The sequence below is a fragment of the Phalaenopsis equestris genome, unplaced genomic scaffold (genome assembly GCF_001263595.1).
Source record: "Phalaenopsis equestris unplaced genomic scaffold, ASM126359v1 Scaffold000135, whole genome shotgun sequence".
Lineage (NCBI taxonomy): Eukaryota > Viridiplantae > Streptophyta > Magnoliopsida > Asparagales > Orchidaceae > Phalaenopsis > Phalaenopsis equestris.
The window spans coordinates 759,634-785,247 of NW_018164577.1; the positions used below are offsets into that span (position 1 = coordinate 759,634).

The following is a 25,614-nucleotide window of genomic DNA, read 5'->3' on the forward strand; positions in this document are numbered from 1 at the left end:
GCCAAGCTCACAGTAACTTTTACACAAATACATAATTAATTAAGAGAGTTGGAAATTTCATATATTTGTTAAACTTTATCTTTCTTCTGCCATACAAGACAATTATTTGCAGAAATAATATAATATGTGTTATAAAATATTTCAATAAGTAACATAATTTAGAGTCATTTCAGGATGACCCTTTTGCTTGGACCTCCAGGATGTGGAAAAACAACATTGTTGTCATCTCTAGCAGGGAAGCTTAATCAATCTCTCAAGGTATTTAGTTGATTTAATTTGTTAAGTTATAATTTACTTAAACATTGCATTTATGATTAACTTTCTCATCAATATTACAAAAAAAAAAACTTTGCATCATTATAAGATTAAATAATCTGAGATAACTTGATATTTCATCTTAATTAAATTTGAAAATGGACTCATAACTAAGTTGTGTCCAAAAAAACTCTAAAGCGCAAAATATCATTATCTTTATGACAACGAGAAAAAAAATTACATTCGGCGATAGGTAGGATCACACCACCTCGCTTGAAAAGAGGTGTGTAGTAATCCACGCCGTCGTCCGAATGTAATATTCTCTCCAGTTTGAAAGTGAGCGTTCAGAATTATGGCCAATAGTTGTTCTCTAATTTAGAGACAACATAATGATTGAGAATAATCCATTAAATAAGCCCAAGAAAGTTATGTAGATAATTTGACAGAAATTATAATCATCAATTGAGGGAATAGAAAAAAAAAAACTTTTTTGACAATGGGGGGCGTAACTTGTGTTCGGATCGTTCGTTAAGCTTAACGGGCTGAACACAAACAAATTTTTAAGCTCAAACAAATTTTTAAGCTCAAAATATAAACAAGCTGAACATGAACAAATATTTGTTTGCTCGTGTTTGGCTCGAATTGTCTCGAAAAAAAAAAAAATTAATAAATATATAAAATAATAAATATATTCAATATTCCAGTGTATTATTGGAGTTATTCAGCTGTGTTACTCCACAAAATATTGAGTATAAAATATTATGTTATTATGTATATTTTATAAAACATATTTTATAAAACAAAAAAAAAAAAATTATATCAATGCTCGTATACTATTGTTGTATGTTTTTCTCATTTGAAAATTTACAATAATTGTTCATAATAGTGAAAAGATGTTATTAAATAGTACACTCATACAACTTTATAAACCTTTTTATACGAGTTTTAGCTTTACTCTGTTCATTTACAACTCAAGATATAAAACAAGAATGTCCACGGTATTATTGACAAGATTTTGCGGCATTTTATATTCTGCCGAACCTATTTCGAGCAGAGCATGAGCTGAACACGAACATAAATATGTTATTCGAGCCGAACACGAACTCATTGTTCACGAGTCATTCAAACACGAGCCAAATTGGAATGAGCCGAACACGAGTTGAGGTTCATCTTGCTCAAGCTTGGCTTGTTTACAGCCCTATGTGCAGGTACTAGTAGAATTTTAGGAGCATTTATATACATACCATCCAAATCCTATTTAATACATATTTAACACCTAAAATTATAGCAGACAAGCAAACAGTAAAACAAAATGTCAGATCACTAGTTAAAGAATTTGTATGATCAAAGACGTAAAATAAGCTCCTCATGTTTTTTAAATGTCCGCAAATGCAAGTTGCAGGGGATATTACCTACAATGGTTCTAAACTAGATGGAATAAAGCTAGCAAAAACCACAGCTTACATTAGCCAACACGACTTGCATATTCCTCAAATGACAGTTAGGGAAACTCTGGACTTCTCAGCAAGATATCAAGGCGTAGGGGACAGAGCAAGTAAATGGCATAATTGCTGCATAATGCCTCCAAATTAAGTTTCAGGGCTTGTTTGAGATCACTATTGTTTTTGTTCCTATTTTAAAAACATATTTGTTTAATAAACTTTTTTTATATTTAAAAAAAATTAACATATTTTTAAAATACTCAAAAACATCTAAAAGTTGTTTAAAGAGTTTTAAAAATATGTTATTTCATACCAAAAAGTAATGCTTTATTTTAAATCAAAATATAAACAAAATAACATAAAAATAAAAATAAAAACTAAAAACAAAAGTGATCCCAAACAAACCCTGGGTGAAGAACTTCTATAAAGTTAGAATTGGAATTGCTCCCACTAAACTTGTTCATGGTGGCTAAGGTATCATGGCAGAAGTGGTAAGAAAAGAGAAGAAGGCAGGCATTGCTCCAGATCCAATGATAGACACCTACATGAAGGTAAGTGGAACATTTTATGATTAACTAAAGCGTAGCATGGATTAAAATATAGAATGAAAATCAAAATTAATGATAACTTACTAATTCAATTTTCAATGTCTTCTAATAAACAAAACTTATATAATATGTTAAAACAAAATCAACAGTATTTATAATATATTTATAGAAAAATCTACCCTATTCATTAAAATTTCTTTCACCGTAAACAAGCTTTCATCAATCAAGTTCAACGACCTTTGCTATTGCAGGCAATTTCTGTCCAGGGACAAACAAATGTACAAACGGACTATATGTTGAAGGTAATAAAAAAAACACCAGAACTACCATGCTTAAAGTTTTTGTAGCTCCACAACATCTACTTATTTCAGTATCTATGTTTATTTCCTATGAACAACTGATCTTTGAAGATACCAGTACTTCAAAGAGGGGCAGGGCAATTTGATATCTTCTCATTATGTTTTTGTTTCAATAATTTTTGTTGAAATGCAGATCCTTGGTCTAGAGTCCTGCTCGGAGACAATGGTTGGAGATGCCATGAATAGGGGTATATCTGGTGGACCAAAAAAAAGATTAACAATAGGTTGAATCATTCATCTAACCAAACTTGTTCTCACAAATTTCAGTTCTACAAATATTGGTTTTAGGAATGACCTTGAATCTATACAAACAGAAAATGCATCGGTTTCCAAAGATTACAAAATGCTAATTTTAAGTAATTTTATGTTTTAGGTGAGATGATGATTGGGCCAGCCAGAGCATTTTTCATGGATGAAATATCAAATGGCCTAGACAGTTCCACAACACTTGAGATACTTTCATGCATCCAACAATTTGTCCATATTACAGCTGCAACTGCATTAATTTCTCTTCTTCAACCAGCACCAGAGACTTTCGAACTTTTTGATGACATTATTTTGATCGCGGAAGGGAAAATAATATATCAAGGGCCGCGGGAGCTAATACTTGATTTCTTCGAGGATTGTGGCTTCAGATGTCCACAAAAAAAAGGAATTGCTGAGTTCCTTCATGAGGTACACATAGCTTGATTAGGAAAACAATTTTGAAAATTCTAATTGAATTTTTCTTTTGCATTACTGCAGGTCATTTCAGAAAAGGATCAAGAACAATATTGGCACCAAAAAGAAATGGCTTACAGCTTCATCACTGCAGATGAGTTCTCAATGAAATTCAAGTCCAGCAATATTGGAATGGAGTTACAAGAACAACTCGCAAAAAAACATCAAAATCATGATTCTGATACAAAATTTGCAACGTTTAGCACGAGGTCTACTAAAAAATGGGAATTGCTTGGAACTTGTATGGCTCGAGAACTTCTTATAATGAAGAGAAATTCATTTGTTCACATGTTTAAAACAGCTCAAGCGCTTATTTGACACATTTAAACATCAATTAACAAATAAGGATAACAGAAAGTTGATAATCATTATTTTTTTTCCAGCTTATAATTCTTGCTGTTATAACTATCACCGTCTTTCTACACACGCAAATGACTGTAGATTTAGTACATGCGAGCTACTATGTTGGTTCACTGCGCTACACCATTATCAGGATTATGACTAATGGAATTGCAGAATTAACATTGTCTATTGTCAGTTTACCCATCTTTTACAAACAAAGAGATTTGCATTTCTATCCTGCATGGGCATATGCAATGCCAGCAGCTATCCTAAAGATACCCTTTTCTCTGGTGGAATCTTTCATTTGGACAGGAATAACTTATTATGCTATTGGATACACTCCTGAGATACAAAGGTGAGCGTTTAGCTGAGTCCTCCTTCATAATGATTTTTTGATAAAATCAATCCTATTCTCCTAATTTACTCTATGAAATATGCTTGACAGGTTCTTCTATCATTTCTTTTTACTCTTTTTGCTGCATCAAGCATCAACTTCCCTTTTTCGTTCTATAGCCTCAATTACTAGAATTCACCATAAAGCGATGTGCTCAGGCTCTCTGGCAATGGTGACATCAATTCTGTTCGGGGGCTACATTCTTCCACAATGTAATTTCATGGCTCAAATTTCTTTATAAATTAAAGCTTATTGGATAACCATATCATGGAGCCAAAAAGGCATAGCTTACACTAAGTTTGGAATGAGCAATGTGATAACTTAGCTATTAAAAAATGGGTGGCTACACTTTTTCATTGCTATGTTATGAGTCACAATTTGCCTTATAAGTGGATCCAAATGAAGCCGAAGTATAACTTCTTCATGAGATTTAACCCTAAAACTTCTATTGCAGCCTCACTCCCAACGTGGTTGCAGTGGACCTTTTGGCTCTCACCAACAACATATGCAGAAATAGGGCTATCTATTAATGAGTTTAGGGCACCAAGATGGCAAAATGTAAGTTATAGTGAGTTCCCTTTTGTACCTCCAAGGGAAGACAATTCATCGTAATAGTTAGCTTTTGGTTTTTTTAAGGGAAATTTACATACAAAGCACAAAATTCTCATCTATTTACATATCTCACACCTAAACTTCCATATTTACATATATAGCATTTCATTGCTTTAAACCTATGCATAAAAAGATGTATTTCACTATTAAAAAGTGATAATAATGCTATTTTTATGTCATATTAAAGAATTGAGTGTTATGTGTGTAAATATGAAACTTTAGGTGAGAGATATGTAAATACATAAGAATTGGGCTAGGTATGCAAATTTCCCTTTTTTTAATTCATCTTTAACGTCCTCAATCTACTTTCGCTAACAGTTGTTGCCAGAAAATGAGACGATGGGTGAGCAAGTCTTGAAAAGTCAAGGTCTAAGCAACAAAGGATTATTCTGTTGGCTATCACTAGGAGCATTGTGCATTCTGACATTAGTTTTTAACTTTTGTTATACCATAGCACTGAGTTACTTACATAGTATGTTCTACTCCTATAACTTGATAGAGTTATGAGCCACTAAAATAGGAAATTGACACCTCATGCTATTTAGATCCAGGAACTTCTAAAACTATTACGTCAAATCATCAACTTAGATCACAAAGGGATGAAAAAGGATCTAACTTCTGTAGCAAATTAGAGCAAAAATCAACTAAGAGTTCTAAGTCAGATGTTAGAAAAATAAAAGGTGATAAACATTTTTCATAAGCTAAAATGATCATTGATATAACTAATGCAAGAAATGTTGATGAGTATATCCTCTAATCACATTTGTGCTTTATATTTGTTGCAGGGAGGATGGTCATATCATTCAATCCATTAACCATGACGTTTCAAAATGTAAATTACTACATTGATGCACCAAAGGTACTCTTAAGCTTTCATCATCTCTTCTACAGTGCCTACATAGAGCTACAAACTCAAATAATTGATTACATAAAAAATAATCAAGTTAATGAATATGCTTCCTATTTTTCATTCAATCACTGTTGTATAACAGGAAGTGACAGAACGTGGATCTTCAGAGAAAAGGCTGCAACTTCTCCAAAATATTACAGGTGCATTAAGGCCTGGCATCCTTACAGCTCTGATGGGAGTTAGTGGAGCGGGAAAAACAACATTAATGGATGTTCTTTGTGGAAGAAAAACAAGTGGCATTATTGAAGGAGATATAAGAATTGAGGGATACCCCAAAGTACAAGCAACATTTGCAAGGGTGTCAGGATATTGTGAACAAAATGACGTACACTCTTCACAAATTACCATTGCCGAGTCAGTTATGTTTTCAGCCTGGTTAAGACTTCCAGAGGAGATAGATCGAGAAACTAAAGCAGTAAGGCAGTCTAACTCATTGTGAATCTTATAAATCTAATGATAACATAAAGTAAACGAGAAAGTGTCAAACTAATCCCCTGATTTTTTGCAGGGGATTATTGTAGCACCAGAAGGTGTCAGTTTAGTCCCTAAACTTTTTTAATATGAACTAAAAATGTCCCCACTAATGCTTATTTTAGCCCTAATTTAAAAAGTCTAGTAAATAATTTGGCACTTCTATAAACTTTAGGACTACAATGACTCCATGTAAACACTCAAGAGACCATGCTGACTCCTTAAAGTATACATTTTAGAAGGGCTTTTAAATGCTTTATAAACAAATAAGTCAAGATATACAGCCCAACCCTGCATAAACAATGGCTATTCACCATATACTATTAGCAAAATGGTGATATCTATTGTGAGTAGTTCCAGAGGAATGCATTCATCATAATTTGCCATATGGAGTAAAATGTCAAAGTTGGCATTGACTATTTACATGGGGATATTTTAGTCTCAGTGTCCATAAAAGTGTCAAATCAGTCCACATACTTTTTAAAATGAGCTGAAATAATCCTCAATAACAATTATAATACTTATTACCCAAACCCGACGAGAATCCACATCCTTCTATCAAATTCATTCATTCCTATCACAATCATCTCGTCCGGATGCACTAAGGGGTCCAAAAGGAAATCCAAGTTTCCTTCCTTACTATGGAACTGTCTCGATGATGTCCTTCAACCTGATGCTATTGATTCAAAATCTTTTATTTAATTATTATTATTAGGGGCAATTACATACATACCACACAATTCTTACATATTTACATGTCTAGCACCTAAACTCTTATTATTACATGCATATCACTCTAGTCCTTAACATCACATTTTAAATAACATCAGAGAATAATATCAGAGAGACACACATATTTACCTGGTTCGACAAATTTATCTACGTCAATGGAGCTGCAGAGGATTTTATTACCTCGAGGAATTATACCATCAAGGAGCACCTCAACGTTTATAAGAAAATATCTATTTTTTCTCTCCCTTTCTCTCTTCCTCTCTTTCTCTCTTTCTCTTAGCTCTCAAGAGGACATGGCTTGACCTTGCTTGGCTTGGCTTCTCCTTTATGCCAAAATAGGCTATTTATAGAAACCATGAGAGCGGTAGGTGGGAGGTGGTGGGGGGTGGGTGAGCGGTAGGTGGGATGTGGTAGGTGAGCGGTAGGTGGGAAAGTAGATGAAGCGGTAGGTGAGATACTTAATTAGAAAACTAATTAAATTTTGGTAGACTGGGTCTCCACATTACCTAACAATTCTCTCACTTGAAGACTGGGACACTGACCACATCACCTACTGGCTGCATCATCTACTAGTTGTACCGAACTTTTCCTAAAATATGATATCATCTACCTTTGCAACTCGAAACCCCTGTCTTCATGCTAGAAGACCAGCTGAAGTTGAGCACAACTTCAACTTCTCACGAGTAACACCCTCAGTTGACATATCACCGTCAACGTAGCCTTGTACTACCAAGTTCTTTCCTGGATTACTCTTGTATCTGCTTATAACTCCTACTACATGAGCAATATTCTGTCATTGCTGAAATCCCTTTTCAACAAGTCCAGTCTTGTACCTCTTACTGCCACCAAGTGCAGATTTCACCCGCTACACCTACTTATTGTGCAATGTCTTCTTTCTTGGTAGAAGTTTTGCCAGCTCCCAAGTCTGATTCCCTTGTAGGGAATCCGTCTCCTCCTCTTGGTCAGCTCCCACTTGCTCGAATTCTCATTTTGCAAGATTTCTTCATAGCTTTGTGCTTCTCCACCATTGGTCTGTACAAGGTTCGATTTCCCAGCCTTTGGCGCTCTGCCACTTTTCAAGAAACTTACCTTCTTCTACTTCCCCATAATGCACCTCTGACTCATGTGTCTACGCCTGAGTAAACCTGTAGTTATATATAGTGTGTCAGTTTTCTTACCCGTAGCCAGTACTAATGCTCTTTTGGTAATCTTCTAGGTGCTATCTGAGAATACCACCGAATGACCACCCTCATTGAGCTGCCCAACAGAGATGAGGTTTTTCTTCAACTCAGGAACATGTCCGACCTTTTGAAAAGTTCATTTGCTCTTGTTAGGGAGTGCAACATCAACGTCTCCCATCCCCACCACGCTTAGAGCTTTTCCATCAGCCAGATGTACCTTCCAAAAGTTACCTACAACATAATTTCGCATTGACTCCCGATGGGAAGATGTATGGAAGGAAGCCTCTGAATCCAGTATCCAGTCATCAACAGAACTATGAACTGCTAGTAATAGCACATCCTGTATTTCTTCAATTACAACATTAGCGTCATCATTCTCCTTCTTCTTAGGTCTCCTTCTTCTTAGGATTCCCCTGTAGTTCCTTTTTATGTGGCCAGCCTTGCCACAATTCCACCAGGTTTTCTGCTGACTTGATTTTGATTTTGATCTTCCACAGTTTGAGTTCCTGTCATGTGATCTCCTTCTGGAATCAACATTCAGCGCCGAACTTGAATACGAGGCATCGCTAGAATCCTTCCCGCACAACTCCTCAACTAAAATCAAATCATGAATATTATCATATTTTAGCTTAGATTTACCTGCAAAACTGCTAAATGTCATCCTCATGGCTTCCCAGCTATTTGGCAATGAAGTCAAAAATATCAACGCACGTATCTCATCAATCTCACACGTATCTCATCATCAAAATCAATTTCAACAGACAACAACTGATTTGTGATAGTGTTGAAATCATTTAGGTGTTGAACAACAGACACACCTTCCGTCATTCAAGTTGAATAATTTTTTCATCAGATGCACTTTGTTATTCGTCGATGGCTTTTCATACATACATGATAAAGCCGCCATGAGATTTGTAGTAGTCCTCTCCTTGATGATGTTGTGGGCAACCGATCTCGACATGATTAATCATATAACCCCTAGAACATGTTGATCCAACAATTCCGTTCTGCCTCATCCATCTTTTCCGGTCGCTTTCCCAATAACGGAAGATAAAGTTTCTTCTCATAGAGGTAGTCCTCTATCTGCATCCTCCAGTAAGCAAAATCTATGCCATTGAAATTCTCGATCCCCGATGTCATCACTTCGTCTCCGCCCATCGTTCTTCCTTAGATTCAAACCCATTCTCTGATACTAGTTGTTGTGAAAAATGACGATAATAAATCAAAAAATGGAACGAGAAAAACTACACACAGAAAAAAACACATGAGTGACACACAGATTTACGTGATTCGGCAAATTTTCCTACGTCCAAAGAGCTGTTGCATAGGATTTTACTACTTCGAGGAGTTACACCGTCGAGCGTCTCGACGTTTACAAGAAAATCTCTTTTTTCTTCTCTCCCTTCCCCTCTCTCTCTCTCTTCCTCTCTTTCTCTTAGCTCTCAAGAGGACTTGGCTTGACCTTGTTTGGCTTGTCCATGCTTGGCTTGACTTCTCCTTTAAACCAAAATAGACTATTTATAGAAACCATGAGAGTGGTGGGTGGGAGGTAAGTGAGCGGTAGGTGGGAAAGTAGGTGAGCGGTAGGTGAGATACTTAATTAGGAAGCTAATTAAATTTCGATGGACTGGATCTCTACATTACCTAACAAGATACTTAAATACATAAAACTTGTGTGCATGTATGTAAATTTATGTTGTTATTATTATTATTACTATTCAGTTATAATGCCCTCTTGTATGATCTACTGAAAATTTTATGAACCCAATGTTGCTTTTGGTTGGCTAGCACATGGCCAACATTAAAGACCAAAATCCCAACTTCATCACAAGATTCCAATGAAAATAGAAATCAAATAAAATTGGACAAAAAATTGTCGGTATTTTAAATCTTATTATTAAGACTAACAATTATTTATTAATTATACATGAATTATACTATTTTAAGATTATTCGCCTTTAATAAATTAGATTTTAGGATGCATCTTATCTTATTTTTACAAAACCCAATTTCCACATGCATATGTGAAAAAGTAAGATAATTCTTCGTCACAGTATGAATTTAATTGAAATTAATGATCTCTTTCAGCTTGACTGCATCTTCTTTGTTTCCTTTCACCATTATGCTATACATAAATAATTCTCAAGATAACCCAAAATCCCCAGAATTTCGAGAGACTCCTTGCAATTCCTTGACCTTTATTTTTTCCCATGATTTCTCCTCTGAAAGTTCTTCCTGAATCAACCAATAATCTTACTGTATAATAAGTGTCCTAAAGACACAAACAACTTCTATTTATTCAATCTTGATAAAATAAAGTACAGAAGTAACTTCTTCGGTACATTGACACTCATGACAAGGTTCAAGAAATTGGTCCACTAATATACAAAAAACTTTTAAAAGAATTTCATTTATAATTCACCCCTCACCAGTTGAATATAAAATTAATCCTTGTTCAATATATGCACAAATTTTTAGTATAAAACATGACCTTGAAAATACTTGACACAATAATTTTTAAAATACAATGCTATTAGTCTCCCACAAGTAATTACCAAGCTTTCAAGAGCAAACTTGAAATTGCAAGAAGTTACAAACAAAACAGTTTAGTCAATAAAAAGTCTGGTGCGCAAGAATGTTCAATTAAATATAAAGAAATAAATGTCAACTGAAACTTATGTCTTTTATATATATCAAAATTATGATTTCTTATTTTATCATCTTTTGGATACTATGTGCACCCCAATATTAATCTTTGGCTTGACTTTTGCAGTTAATTTTGATGAAAAAAGGAGGTCGGATGATCTATTCGGGACCAATAGGTCAAAATTCACAGAAAATCATTGACTATTTTGAGGTACAATTCCAACTGTATAGTTAATATGAAGAGCACCATTGTTGCATTTGTTGATATGAGAATTCATCCGGATCAAAACAATTTATTGAAATACTATGTTTTGGCCCAGCAATGATTATAAGCTTAAGCGGTATTTAATTTAGTCAAAATTCTTCCATAAAAAATGTAAAATGTTTAATATAGTTAGCAGGAAATCTTCTTGACAGCAAAGTAAACGAAGATCACAAAAGAAAAATGAATACATAATAGGAAATAAAACATAGATACTAAAAGAATACACAGCAAAAGGAATAAAATATGGTAAGAGATGATCTACTATTCCCATGGCATATGACTGGTAGTGGCATTGGTGCAGATTATTTTACAGACATTTTAGCTTGGCAAAAAAGGAAAAAAATATAAAAAAGAATAAATAAGGTTTTGAAGTAGAAACTGTAGAATAAAATGTATATATTAGCAAAGCAGCCAATAAAGCATGAATACTTTCATTGAATATGAATATAGTTGAGGAGAACTTTCAAGATTGTGGTTTCTTAGAAAGCAGCTTTAATAATTTCGATTACTCCTTGAGTATCAAATATCCTTCAGGATTCAAACCCTAGACAATTTACAACAGTGAACAGGTTCAAGGGCAGTAATATCTATGAGTTCTCTGTATAAATACTAAAATTCTAAGGAAGTATGATTAGCATCTATGGTTCAAACATCATGGCAAGATAAAACATTATAATTAGGACAGAGCAACCGAGCAAGTAAGCCATAATGCATACAATTTACAAAAATGAATAGACTCAAATCCAAAACTAGACTAAATTTATCTTCATATTTCCTCATTCTTTGTCTGGATTAATTGGTTGCATATAAAATGCAATAGAAAATAAAGATTGGCGATGAATCCAAATGAAGTTGAAGAAATTGGGTGTTAATATAAAAATGCACATACAACAAGAGAGCAAATGGAAGTTAAATGCTCTCAAGCATGCTATAAAGCTAATTGATACACAATAGAGTATTGGATTTAGGCTCATATCTAATAGGAAAAAAATATCTTGATATGAAAACAAGCTACCTTTTAATTTAACTTTTGAGTTGAAAAAATAGTATATCTATTCTAGCTTTGACTCACAAGTCTTCCCTCACAAATGGTATCAAAATAGATGATTTGGTTGTGAATGAGTGGTTCATGTAATTTGTAGTTTCATTGAGCCTTTGCAATTTTCTACTATAGGTGAACAAACTTTAAGAGTAACTCCTAAAGTCGATACATGAGTGAACTGTTGGTGCATAATACCTGATAGTGTTAAAAAACTTTTGATTGAGGGGTACTAAAAATCGATACAAAGAGTTCATTTGTCACAGAGAGATTGTAAAGGTATGATAGAGTACTAGGTTTTGTACCTCATTGGACAATTAAATATAATAATATAGAAATACTAAAAATAGTTAAACCATCACCCATAGACAAGCATTTGGGTTATAAAATATTTTTGATCACTAGTAAATCAGGCCCAACTTCAATCTCCATTGGTTCATACACTCTTACAAACAATAAAAACAAGAATAGATAACTGCTCGTGTTTGGATCCCTTCACGAACAATCTATGCTTACTTTTATTTTTTATCTTTTATTTGAAAATTCAATTTATCTTGATGTAATACAAGACAAAGACAATAAAAGTATTCTATTTCTTATTTGAAAATTCAAATTATCTTGATGTAATACAAGACAAAGACAATCGATGCTTACTTTTTTTTATATCATAAATTAAACAATCTCTATGGATCCCTTCACTTTTTGAAATATAATATTATTATAATTATTATTATATTTTCTTTATTGATCTTAATATTTTATTTATTTAATTTCTATATAATTTATAGCATGCCACTCAATTCTTATGTATTTATATATTAAACTTCAAATTTTACTTATATATCATAAAAAGGTGCATTTCACTATTTAAAAAGTTAAAATAATAGTATTTTAGAAGTGATAGAAAAATTTGGACCATATAAATGTAAAAGAAAAAAAAGTCTGGGTGTTGGATATGTGAAGACATAAGAATTGGGCGGTTTATATGCAAATACTCCTACATATAATAATGTCTTATCGACCCGTATTTGCGTGTTATATTTTTTATAATAGAAATGTTGTGTGTGCGCCCATGCCGTATCGTGTTTGTGTCCCTGTGACTGTATCCATTCATCATAGTTCACATCAATGATGTCCAAAACACAATGGAGGCAACCTAGTCTTTATTCCATTCCCTCTTGATAATCTAAGGAGAGTTACGGATTATTCTAAATAAAAGGAAGGTTCCAATTAACATGCTTTGTTTGCCGAACATAATTTAAGGTGTGATTTGGTGTGGACATCATTAAAATTATTATCTTAAAGATAATACAGTTTCTTAACATCATCCTTATTGTTTTACAGAGAATTCCAGGTGTCCCAAAAATTAGAGAAAACTATAACCCAGCAACATGGATGCTTGAGATTACTTCAAAAGTTGCTGAAGAAAAGCTTGGCATAGATTTTGCTCGTGTTTACACCGATTCATCTGCATATTGGTCTGATCCACTTCTTCTTTGCTATACCCTTCATTGAAAGACTTATATTTAGACAATAGGAGCATTTACATACACAACACACAATCCTTATGTATTTACATATCTATCACCTTAAATTTCAAATTTACATTTATAATACTCAAAAGTTTAACATCACATAAAAAAAACCATCACTAATAAATTTTTAAAAGTGAAGTACTCCATTTCATGCATAGGTTTCTAACACCAAAGAATTGTAAGTGTAAATATAAAAATTTAGATGTTAGATATGTAAATACAAAAGAATTGTGTGGTATGAATGTAAGTTTCTCTAGACAATAATGAAAGAGAATTGAGCTTCTAAATCTGTGTTTTGCTCAGGGATAACAAAAAACTTGTTGAGCAGCTTAGTATCCCACCACGAGGTTCAAGTGATCTTTATGGCGTTGCATCACTATCACAAACCAGATGGCTACAATTTAAGTTATGTCTTTGGAAGCTATCATTGTCCTATTGGAGAAGCTCAACCTATAACCTGGTGCGCCTCATATTTTTGCTACTTATATCGGTTCTATTTGCAGCACTCTTTTGGCAGAAAGGGAAGAAAATGTAAGTTCATTTTTCTTCTTTAATTTGATTTCAAAGTCAAAATCATTGCATTGATGTATAATCTGTGAAACCTCCCAAGTAGAATGAAGCTAAACTCCTAAACATTGTCGGCCGTTTTAATCTCGTGATTTGAAAAGGTGATGATTTTGTGATTTTGAAAATAATTTAAATATGAATATGACCTTTTTTTTATTTTTAAAAGTAACATTTTAATTTTAAAATAGGTGAGACAAACGGGTCTCACATTTTAAATAGTTTAGATGATTGAATACAACACTACAAGTAATATACTTATCCCGAAGAATAAATATATTACTTGTAATAGGGATTCAATCACCTAGACTAAAAAATTTGTGACATCCGTTCTGGCTTACGAAATATTTTATAAAAAGGTCAACAAGTTCCCCTAACTAACATAAAAAATTAGATAGGGTTTATTTTATCTGAGTTCCAGGTTCCCTATAGAGACAAGCTTCTATAGTTAATTACATATTAAATGATTGGGGGTCGCTTAAGAAAACTCTCTATTAAGATCAGGTGGTTTTGCCTTCAAGGTTTCAAAGTTTAGGTTTTCACGATTGGACAAGGGAAAATCAAATGGGAATGACTCAAAATAGGAACAATTATTTAAGGAATCCAAAGGGAAGAAAAGTAGGGGATATCACAGATCCGGGGGAAACTCCGGTGAACTCCCAACTATCCTATTGTTTGGCTTTATGTCTTTGAAATGATTTAATTAGATATTTCAATCCTGCAAATTATTTAAGATTTATGACTTATATTTACACAATGTCAAACTGTGCAAATAGCCTAAAAAGATAGGAGGATTTACACTGTTCCGTGCGGTAACCTCGGAATCCTAAAGTGTTAGGACTTATAATTGCTCAACAGAGTTGTGCAAAAGGCCTAAAGGGTGATTTTATGTAAGTTGTTATTTAAACTAAGGAAAGTGTATAGTGTTGTGAAAATGTGTTTTGCTGCTGCAGATTCATCTTGAAGTTATCCCTTGCTGTGCTGCCCACGATGTTCGCTCCAAGCTCCTCGTAGTAGCACCTCCTGGTTTAGTGTTAATCCTATACAACCACTAGGTTTTCCTAAATTAAGGCCTAGTGTATATCAAAATAACTAAACATGCAGTATAAAAGAAAAAAAAACAATATAGTGTACAGTAGAAAGAAAAGACAATATAACATGCTGAAAGAAGAGTATAACATGCTTAGAAAATGCAGTATAACATGCTGGGAAAATAGTATAACAGGTTATGAAAATAATATAACATGTTGTGAAATAAAATGTTGTAATGTAAATTAAACCTGTATACCTGGGAGGTTCGTTGCTTCTTTAAGTTTAGCTATTATGCGCTGTGTAAAAAGAGAACGTTTGGCCTGAAAAAAATCTTGAGAAAAACAGGTAAATCGTAGGAAAAAGACAAACAAATAAAATAAAATACAATATCACATATAAAGGACCAAGAATAAGAGATTTATATGTGATATTGAGAATGTCCCCAATCGTCAGGAGGATCTGAGTGTAAGACAAGCTCAAATCCCGGAGCATTGAGTTTCAATTTTGGTCAAGTTAAGACAAGAATTTCATTATTTGATTTAATTAAATCAGTCATGAACCACAATCTAGTGTACCCTCGTGTCTAGTGTCCTTATAAACTAGGGTCAGATGTCTGGCTTCTTAGGATCATTTGAACATTAGAAGGATGGACTCTCTCAAGGTGTGCTCCTAAAACCTAGGAAGCCTACACTTTAATTTGGGCCTGAAGAGTTCTAAAGTGTCTAACTTTAATTACGTGTCCTTCAACTAATCCTCGAACATCTTTAGATTAAGCTTAGCTCGCTATCAGAATCCTAAAACCTAGGGGGTAAACCTATAGTTTTCGCAAAAGGGTTGTGAAGTGTGCTTCAATCCTAGTTAGAGCAATTGAATTTAAGTTTATTCAAAGCTTAAGGGACCTAAGTGCAGGTCTACTGATCTTTAAATCCATGTCCCTAATCGTTATCTAAACTCTCACTTTCTTCCAACCCTCAACTATTCTTCCAATTTACAATTTCATCTTCCTTATGTAAAAGGAACGGTGATTGGTTTGCTATCCTATCTCCTCCTTAGATTTTATCATCTCAAAGAACCGAATTTCACTTTTAATCTTCTCTCCTCTTTCCCTCATATTTTCCTTAAGATCATGAATCATTTCTGAAGATAAGTAAATCAGAAATTTTCATTTTTAACTTGACCGTTAAAAAAAAGAAAACAAAATGAACGAAAAGGAGACCGATCCATTTTTAAAACAAAGTCAAATCAATAAAGCTTAAAACGAAATCGTGAATGCATCGGTCTAAAGACGTTTAAATTCGTAAAAAGTAAAAAAAAAAGATCGAATCAATCCAAAAAATGTGCATAAGTGTCTCCAAGAATCAACACTTAAAATGTTCAAATCAAAATATGAAAGCCTCAACATGCAAATCAAATTTTAACGAATAAAGCCTCAAAAATGCAATTTAAACTTCACTAAATAGGGCCTCAAGGTCCTTGAATCAATCTTAGAAGGATATCATTTTCTCACATTTCATAAATGGATCGACCCGTGACAATTTTATGAATTTTCAAACCCCTTTATGAATTCAATTTATATCAAATTCATGATTTCTCGAAATAAAGTTTCAAGAATTTTTCATTTGTCACAAGGCGAGAGAGAATAATCCATAGGGAATAACTCTTTAAATCTCCAAAAGCGATGCCAATATCAATTCCAACTTTGATCAAAAGCTCTTTTCCTTTTTCTTTTACATCTCATTAAAATGAAATTATTCTTGTAAATATCCATGACCAAGGAAATAGAAAGAGACAATTACTAGCCCAATTTATTCCACTAAGAGGTCATAAGTTAAAGCTTACGGGTAAGGCAATAAGGGATCACAACCAAGCTACACATCCTATGAACCAAAAGAGAAGAAAATTTGCGGGTAAGGCAACAAGAAGAGGAGAGCCCATGGGTAAAACAACCAAAATTCCAGCCAAGCTCCAAATCTAGCTTACGGGTAAAGCCAAAAGGGAAGGGAGCTCACAGGTAAAGCCAAAAGAGAAGGGAGACATCCAACAAAGCCATGCCCAACAAAAAATATCAAATTAAATCCAAGGGACAATTCTAAGCAGTAAGAGATTTCAGCCAAAATATAATACCAAAAGAAGCTTAAATTGAACCCACCAAAGGCCACCAAAGGCCAAAGGGGTAAACTAAGCCCAAAGAAATAGTCCAAACGTATAAGAAATTTTAGCCAACATAACTCACCAAAAGGAGCACAAACCGGACCTAGCAAAAGGGCACCCCGAACCCAGTAGAAAGGGAAAAACTATCCAACATAAGGACAAACTGAGCCAGTACAGGGAGGGGCCAAAACTTAACAACATGAAGGCTAAACCGAGCCCTCCAAATGAGCTAAAACAGAAAATATTTTTATAAAAAATTCCCATTTAATAGAGCCAAATCGAGCCCAGCCATATGGGGAAAACAGGACAAAAAAAATCCATTTGTAACTTGATTCAAAAGAAGCCCAAAATGAACCCCACATGGATAAACCGAGCTCAATACCAGGACATACCAAGCCCAGAAATATTCCAAAATAGCAAAAAGACTTCAGCTTTCATATATTACTGAAAAGTGCCCAATCCAAGCCCAAGAAAGGGGCAAACCGAGCTCAACACAGGTGGAAACCAAACCCAATGCATGGGGCAAAACAGAAAGCATGCTTCCAATTCAATCCCAAAGAAAAAGCCAAGACCGAGACCACCAAATGGGTCAAAGGAGAGCATATTTTTCCAGAATATATTGTAAGCATGAATATCAACAATAAAAGTTTTGATAATTTCATTCTAACATGCATTCGAATAAGGGGCAGCAAGAGAAACATGAAATGAGCCCCAAACACATCTTTTCCAACTCATAAAATAATTTCCAGCATGTATTCTATCAAGGGGGCAGCAAGAGAAGCAAGAATGAGCCCCCAAACATATTTTTTTATAGACATTTATAAAGGAATAAAAATGCATTTCTAGACTACTCTAGCCATGCCTTCATATGTTTCAAGCAAAAGAAAAGTAAAGATAACCCATATATATATGCTTCATTTCTCACAAACCTAAGCAAATATTCATGCTTAAACTTTAAAATAAGCTTCTATACTTCATGCCATCCGAAATAATGCAAAATAGAGGAGAGGAGAAGAATACTTATTTCTTTATGCAAATTTAAAGCAAAGAGAGTATAAGGTAGATTCAAGAAAACCACTCCAACAGTAGCCTACAAATACTCCCCACGATTTTCAGCTCACGATTTGACAAATCCAAGCCTCGAGACCCTCGAACAACAGAGGGAAGAAGATCTCCTCTCGAACAGGAAAACAAAAAGAGGTAACTTTCTTAATAGCGAAGAAGAAAGACAGAAAACACCAAGTCCTTCCAAAAATCTCCCCTCTCTCAAAAACTCTCTTTTTTTTTCTCAGTCAAGAAGAAAGACAGAAGAACCACCCACTCCCCTAATCCTCCAGGTAGGCTAATAGCCAAAAAAACAAAAAGAAAAAGCCACCTGTTTGCCGCCCTAGCCAACCAATCGAGGAGGAAGGAAACGACACCATAAATGAGGAGAACGTATAGCCTCGAAAAGGAGAAGGGTCGGCCAACTCGCCTCTCCCCCTCCCCCATTTGGAGAGCCGCACGGAGCGAGAGGGCTGCCGTGCCACGTAGAGAAGGGGAAGAGACGGGAAGAAGACGGGAGCCTATTTATCGAAAATGGATGTCTATTCTAGGTATTTTTGACATTTCGGACGCGCTGGCCTGTCTATTCTAGGTATTGTTGACAGTTCGGACGCGCTGGCGCGGTCCATTTTGCCGTCGGAGGTCATTTTGACAAATTCATTGATTTGCGTGCTAATTTTCTCGTGTCTAAAATATGACGATATGAGTGTCTTTTCCTACCAAAATTGGTATCCCGGAAGCACTGGCACAGTCCATTTTGTCGTCGGAAGTCGTCCGGAGAAGTTTGCATTTTCACCCATTGCATTTTCACCCATCAGAGAAGTTTGCATTTTCACCCATCATTTAGGCTCAATTGAAGACCGACCTCGTGCAATTTTGTGAATTTTGTGCATGTGATGAAAAAGTCGTGACGATAAGTCGTGACGATGTTTTCCTAGGGTTTGAAATCCTATTGGGAACTTCTCCTTGAGTCTTCACATAATAGCCCTTAACCGCTCGTACATAAGACGGTGGTTTTGGGCCATAAATGCCAGACATCACAGGAAAAATAGGAAGTGTTTTTTTTTTAATTTCTTTTTTTTTTAATTTCTAAAAATTATTTCTAAAAATTGTGGGTATCAATTCTAGTTTTCTAAGATAGTCAATAAGAACTCCTAGAGCTATATCCTAGGATCTTAGGAAAAGGTAATGACCTAAAAAATGAGGTCAACAAACATCAAGACGACTTTTGGTTCGACAGTTAGAATTTCATCAGCTGGGAAGTTACACCAATTGAATAAAACCATGAGACTATTAGGCCAAAGCGAAGAATATCTAGATAGATGAGAGTTCAAGTTGTTATTTTGCCTTCAATTGCTGTAGAAGAATTCAGTAAATCTCACGTTTACTTGAACACTCTTTATTTCGGTGGCAGAACAAATGAGCAAGACTTGTTGAGGATAATGGGATCAATGCACCTAGCCATGCTATTCTTGGGCATGAATAATTGCAACTCAGTTTTACAAATTATAGCTAGAGAGCGTGCTGTTTTGTATAGAGAACTGTCTGCTGGAGCTTACTCTTCTTTCATGTACTCTCTCGCACAGGTAGAATAAACTGCATACAATTTGATGTCTAAAAACATGAATTTGAATAAGAAAAGAGCAAACTACTCATCTAAAATTTTCACACAGATATGTTTCTTCTGAATCTTTTCGTGTTGTAATTTGAGTTGCAGGTAACAGTGGAAATTCCTTGTTTATTCATCCTTGCAACAATACACGTAATTATTACTTATCCAGCAGTGGGTTACTACTGGTCTGCTTCAAAGATGATGTGGTATTACTACATAGTTTTCTGCACGCTTCTTTGCTTTAATTACCTGGGAATGTTTATCATGTCAATAAGTTCAAATATTCAAGTAGCTTCAATTGCGGCAGCCGCAATTTACACAATTTTCAATCTATTCTCCGGATTCTTGGTACCCAAACCGGCAAGCAAAAATCTCCACAAATGTGTTTGTTGATCAGTCTGTCATGCTTTCCAACTCAAACCTTATATTTGGAGCATTTACATACATAACAAGTAGCACACAATTCATATGTTTTTACATCTCTAATTCATATTTACATATTATTACTCTTTTAAAGCTTTAATATCACATTAAAAATATCATTATAACCACTATGTATATAAATATGAAAGTTCAGGTAAAATACATAAAAAAGGTGTGCTATGTATGTAAATTTTCCTATAATATTTTTAGCTAACACAAAGCAAGGTCTTTGCCAAACAACCAATTCTCTTAGCTCATATTACCAAAATCAAAATGTTATCTGAATTTCCTTTTAGATTGCATTTTAACCATTGCCTGTATTATCTAATCAACAAAGCATCATTTTGCCTTAAGGAAGTTTCATTCTCCTCTTTTTTCCTAGCTAGACATCATGTGCACTCAATAAAATTAAGGGGCATTTACATAAATACCATACAATTCTTATGTATTTACATATCTAACACCTATACTTTCATATTTACAAGTATAACACCCAAACATTTAACATCACAAAAAATATCACTTTTACATACTTTTTAAAAGTGAAATATATCTTTTTCATGCATAAATTTATGACACCAAAATGTTATGAATATAAATACTTTTGTATTTGCAGCTTATTCCGATATGGTGGAAATGGCTATATTATATTTGCCCACTACCATGGTCATTAAATGGTTTGCTTACTTCACAATATGGAGATCTCAACAAGGAAATGATGGCATTTGGGAAAACCACAACAGTTGATGCATTCGTGGGAAATTATTATGGATTTCATCACAACCAACTGAGCATAGTGGCCTTAACAATGGCTTATTATCCTCTTGTTCTTGCCAGTCTTTTCTCATTTTGTATATGGAAAATAAATTTTCAAAGAAGATAATGTAGGCTTATTAGTGTGATGTTTAGGGGAGAAGTCGTGCTCATAGAGAAGGGAACACCCATGTAAGCTAGCTTGCAAATCATACATTAGTTGAGGGCAGTATATCTCTGTAAATGTGTTTAAAGATTATTATCATGATATTTATGTAATCAAGTTATATCTTATGTGCTTTCATATATAATAAAAATTGGAAAATTTGATACGCAATCGCTACCCACAATTCTAATTTATGGTTAACATGTCTTAGATGGTTTGGTCATATTAAATATCAACCAACTGATGACCTAGTTAGGATACTAGATGTTTTAAATTCAAATTATGTTAAAAAAGGTAGAGGTCGACCAAAAAAATTTGGGGATAATGTATAAAAAATGATCTTATCTTATTAGAATCAAATGAAGATATGACAGTCAATGGGATACGATGGAGAAAAAAGATTCATGTGGGCTTGTTATTGTTGTTGTTGTGGTTAACATGTCAATACAAATGATTTTTAAAGCTAAAAAAAGTTACTAAAAAAATTATTATCAATACATGAAAAGAGAAAGACAACAAACAATTGCAGAAGACTACTAGATGCAAAAGTTTAAAAACCAAATTATACCAACAAACCATACCTCAAAGGCCTCATTTGAAGCATCTTGCTTAAAGTCTAATAAAAATTGGTGAGTAGCAATACATTTTCTTCCTATCTTTGCCCTTCGTGGCTTAAAGAATTTGAAAGTTTTTATCCGCTAATTCTTTTTTGCACTTGAAATATTGACATAATTGTAAACAGAAACCAATGGTCATCAGCAGCAGGTGCCTCTATGGATTTGGATCAATACTCATGTGTGAAAGTGAGATATTTATCATCACCATTGAGCTAACACCTAGAGAAGGCTATAAAATCAAGGTAGGATCTAAAATTAATTCAAAGTTTTGTGTATAAATTAAACCAAAGATAGTCAAAAGTGCAATGTCTACATTAAGATGTTGATTTTGAGTCTGTTTGGGGCAGCTGCAGCTGTTTGAAGGAACAACTGTGAAGCTGATTAAGAAGAAACTATTCTTCAAAAAGTTACGGTAGCTATTATAATTTTTTTTTTGAAAAAGTTAGAACGCAGCTTTCTAACAGTCACTACAGGTAGCCAAGTGTGGTGGGAAATTGCAGCTTTCAGCTGCAACTTTTCAAGAACATAGGCAAAATGTAGTTTTGTCTAACAGAAAAAAACTACGATGTGGGACCACAGCACCACCGCCCCAAACACACATTAATTGAATACCTCTCACCATCCTTATTGTTAGATATCTACAATTTTAGGAGATCCTTAAAGCATAAATAGTGCAAAGATTAAAAAAATAAGTATTTTCAAATATTCATAAAATCCTAATTTCATTAATCAACAAAAATTAAATTCAACAAGGATTAGTGTATTCCAAATAGATCAGCAACAAATCATCCTAAATATACTTTACTTTATTGGTTCACCATTCCAAGAAATCTACATTTATACGTCTTTCTTTCACTTGAAAATATCTCCTTGTGTAAAGCAATATTCCTTCTGATAATTCCTTTATTCCATAAATAATGATTCATTTTATCCCTCTTCATTGAAGGCCGCTAATCAAATAATATAGTTACCTTTCATCGTGATCTTTCATCAAAAAAGATATACCTCCTTTTTCCTACAATTTTTGGAGGCACCAACCCCCTTGAAGTAGTTGAAATGTCTAATCAGATCCTTCGACTTCCTATAAAGTGTGAGTTGAAGGTTTCACATCAATGTCAACTAAAATCTTTATGAATTTACCATTGTCCTTAAATCCCCCACAACTTGTGATGACTCTAGTGATCCAACAGGACGAAAAAGAAGAAGAAGAAGAAGAAGAAGAAGGAACGGGGGTAAAAAATGGGCCCTTAGGCCCCTTACAAGGGTGTTAAGTTCAAATTGACACAAGCTAATATGAAAAGGAAAGATTACTAAACAAGAAATGTTTAGTGATTGTACTTCAAGACATACTAGGGAGACAAATTTGTTATGAAGGTTGGGTCATTATGTTAAAGACCAATCTTTTAAGAAGGCCAAGTTTGATAATTTCTTCGTAGAATGCACCGCTTTTTTGCAGAATCAAAAGGCCCCTCAGCCTCTGGAAGCTTAAGATGTCGTTGAACCTGTAGCTCATCTTCAACACTCCCTCATTCCGACGTTGTGTGCCCTAAGGAATCCATTCCCTTAGGGTATCAATAGATTATCAAATGTAATGATAAATATAAGGGCATGCTACCCCCTACCCTAAACAAAAAAAAACTAAAATCAATATGCATACATCAGAAAACTTAATTGTAAATTTTCAAATAAAAAATGCCGATTATTGAATACAAATCTTAATGATTAAACCTATTTTAATTAAAAAAAAAACTCATTCTAAACATATCAAAACAAATTGACTAATTACTCATATATCCAAAAACAAATCCAAATATTTTTTAAATACCTAAACCCTAAAACAAAATTTTTCTTCATAATTAAATGGGAGCTTTCTTGACTAAAAGACATGAAGAAACCAACAGAACTCCAACTGAACAGTCCTTGTTCTCTAAAATCAATACAAAAGAAGACTTCCAATGTTCAAATGACAAAAACACTTTACACACATTAAATAGATATAGTCACATAATCATGCAATTAATCAACAGAAATCATCCATCCAACCGAAACTTTTAACTGTTACAGTTAGTGCTGAAACCATACACAAACTCAAATATACCCACTCTCTAATAACTCCCACCTGAAGGGAGGATATACAAACATAACTTCAGGAGGGCCTTTGAACAGCAATCCTACACAAACGCAGACTGCAGCAATTCCTATCATAGATAGTAGCATTGGAAGATACAGCAGAGACCCTCTGACCGAGCTTCTGCACGCCAGATGCTGTTCGCAGAGCTTACAGAAAGGAGGCTCTGATTGTTTTGATTTGGTATTGTAAATCCCGAGGCTATGTAGTTTAGCGGGCTTCAATCCTTCTGATTGTCTGTAGATTGCATCGGATGGCAATGATAATTTACAGGGCATGTTAACGACCACGTCGCATTTTTCAGTAATTTTGTTGATCTTCTTCTGCAACAGAAGTATGTAGGATTCGTGACCTCGGGCTCGCGCGTAGTCTTCGGGAGTGAAACCGGTTGCATCGCGGGCGTTAGTCCATGCTTTAACTCCAAACTAGCATTCAAAAAATCAATCATTAGCATGTTTTCATCAATATTTTATAACGCACGCCTAAACATCAATTTTTTTACATGTATAGCACCCAAATCATTCGTATCACAACAAAAATATCACTATTTTAACTATATTAAAAATAAAATACACATTATCATGCATATATAAGGTGGCATTTATGTAAAAATTGAAGGTTAGGAGTTAGACATATTATGCATGTAAATCTCCCTATTTTATAATATTAAAATATTCAGTATCTGACATTTCTAGTACTGTACAAGTGCAAAACACCTGTCTTACTGCATACACAGTCAATACATCTGATAAAAAAAAAAATTTGAATAAATAAAGGTGTTTTTATATATCAAGCAAAACATTGTTATTTTTGTATCTCACCTCCTGAACTTGAGTATTATAAAATTCATACATCCGTTAACTCTTCCTGTCTCGAACTCCTCTCCTACGGCGGCACTGCCGTACATACAAAGAACTCTGAAAATTCCAACTTTCTCCTCCAAAATTCCCGTAAACTGCTGGTATTTTGAGAACAACTGGATCCCAACAAAATATATTCTACTTATTGACCGCGACTTTATATATGTTTAAAAATATAAGATAAATATGGACATAATAAATATTCAATAATTGTAAAGTCACACTTATCAACGCAAGTATACATATCGCTCAAGTAATATGGGGCTCTAATGGAGTCCTAGATATCAATCCCACAGGGAGTAAGATTAGATCTACGAACTAAGATTTTAGAAAAAACAATACTTTAATCACAACAACGAAGTTCAATTTGCTTATCTGTCATGAAGCGACAATTGCAATAAATATGTAATTTTAATAACTATTAAATTTAATAACTATTAAATAACTAATAACTATTAAATAACGAATGATACTAATGAAAGTTTAAATGTGATATTCAATATATAAGAAATTATCATTTTCATTGTCAAGAAATTATAGTTAATGGATAAAGTGAATTAATTCAAATTATATTGTGTCAAATAGGAGCATACATATTCTTTACCCTTTGGTCCAGGCATAAAAAACATTGACTAATCTTACGCTTTTACTGAATCCGTGGCTAGGCTGGGAGGATACCGGCTCTCACTTCGGAGCTCCCACGTTACCCTCGCCTGAGGGCTAACATCTACACTTTAGCACCCAAACGATAGAACAGAATTGGAGATTTTAGTCTATTACTCTAAAATCTCCAACTCTACGCCCGATAATATA

At 34.1% G+C, this 25,614-nt stretch overlaps 2 protein-coding genes across 2 annotated transcripts in view; one reads left to right on the top strand and one right to left on the bottom strand.

The window, feature by feature from the left end:
- Positions 1 to 174: 174 nt before the first annotated feature.
- On the top strand, positions 175 to 21,160 carry LOC110021563 (pleiotropic drug resistance protein 3-like). Its single transcript, XM_020720100.1, has 19 exons — positions 175 to 265; positions 1,658 to 1,810; positions 2,172 to 2,248; positions 2,497 to 2,547; positions 2,738 to 2,828; positions 2,978 to 3,279; positions 3,349 to 3,630; positions 3,708 to 4,021; positions 4,112 to 4,272; positions 4,515 to 4,618; positions 4,991 to 5,144; positions 5,428 to 5,531; positions 5,665 to 5,997; positions 10,740 to 10,823; positions 13,261 to 13,394; positions 13,755 to 13,982; positions 19,657 to 19,828; positions 19,960 to 20,214; positions 20,894 to 21,160. The coding sequence occupies exons 1-19, from the start codon at positions 175 to 177 to the stop codon at positions 21,158 to 21,160; spliced, it is 3,357 nt and encodes a 1,118-aa protein (XP_020575759.1).
- A 2,633-nt stretch (positions 21,161 to 23,793) lies between these two features.
- The window catches only part of LOC110021564 (squamosa promoter-binding-like protein 1), a 19,365-nt gene continuing 17,544 nt past the window's right edge, over positions 23,794 to 25,614 (bottom strand). The window contains 1 exon segment of the mRNA XM_020720102.1: positions 23,794 to 24,366. Within this exon segment, the coding sequence (XP_020575761.1) occupies positions 23,902 to 24,366 (465 nt within the window). The 3' untranslated portion in view covers positions 23,794 to 23,901.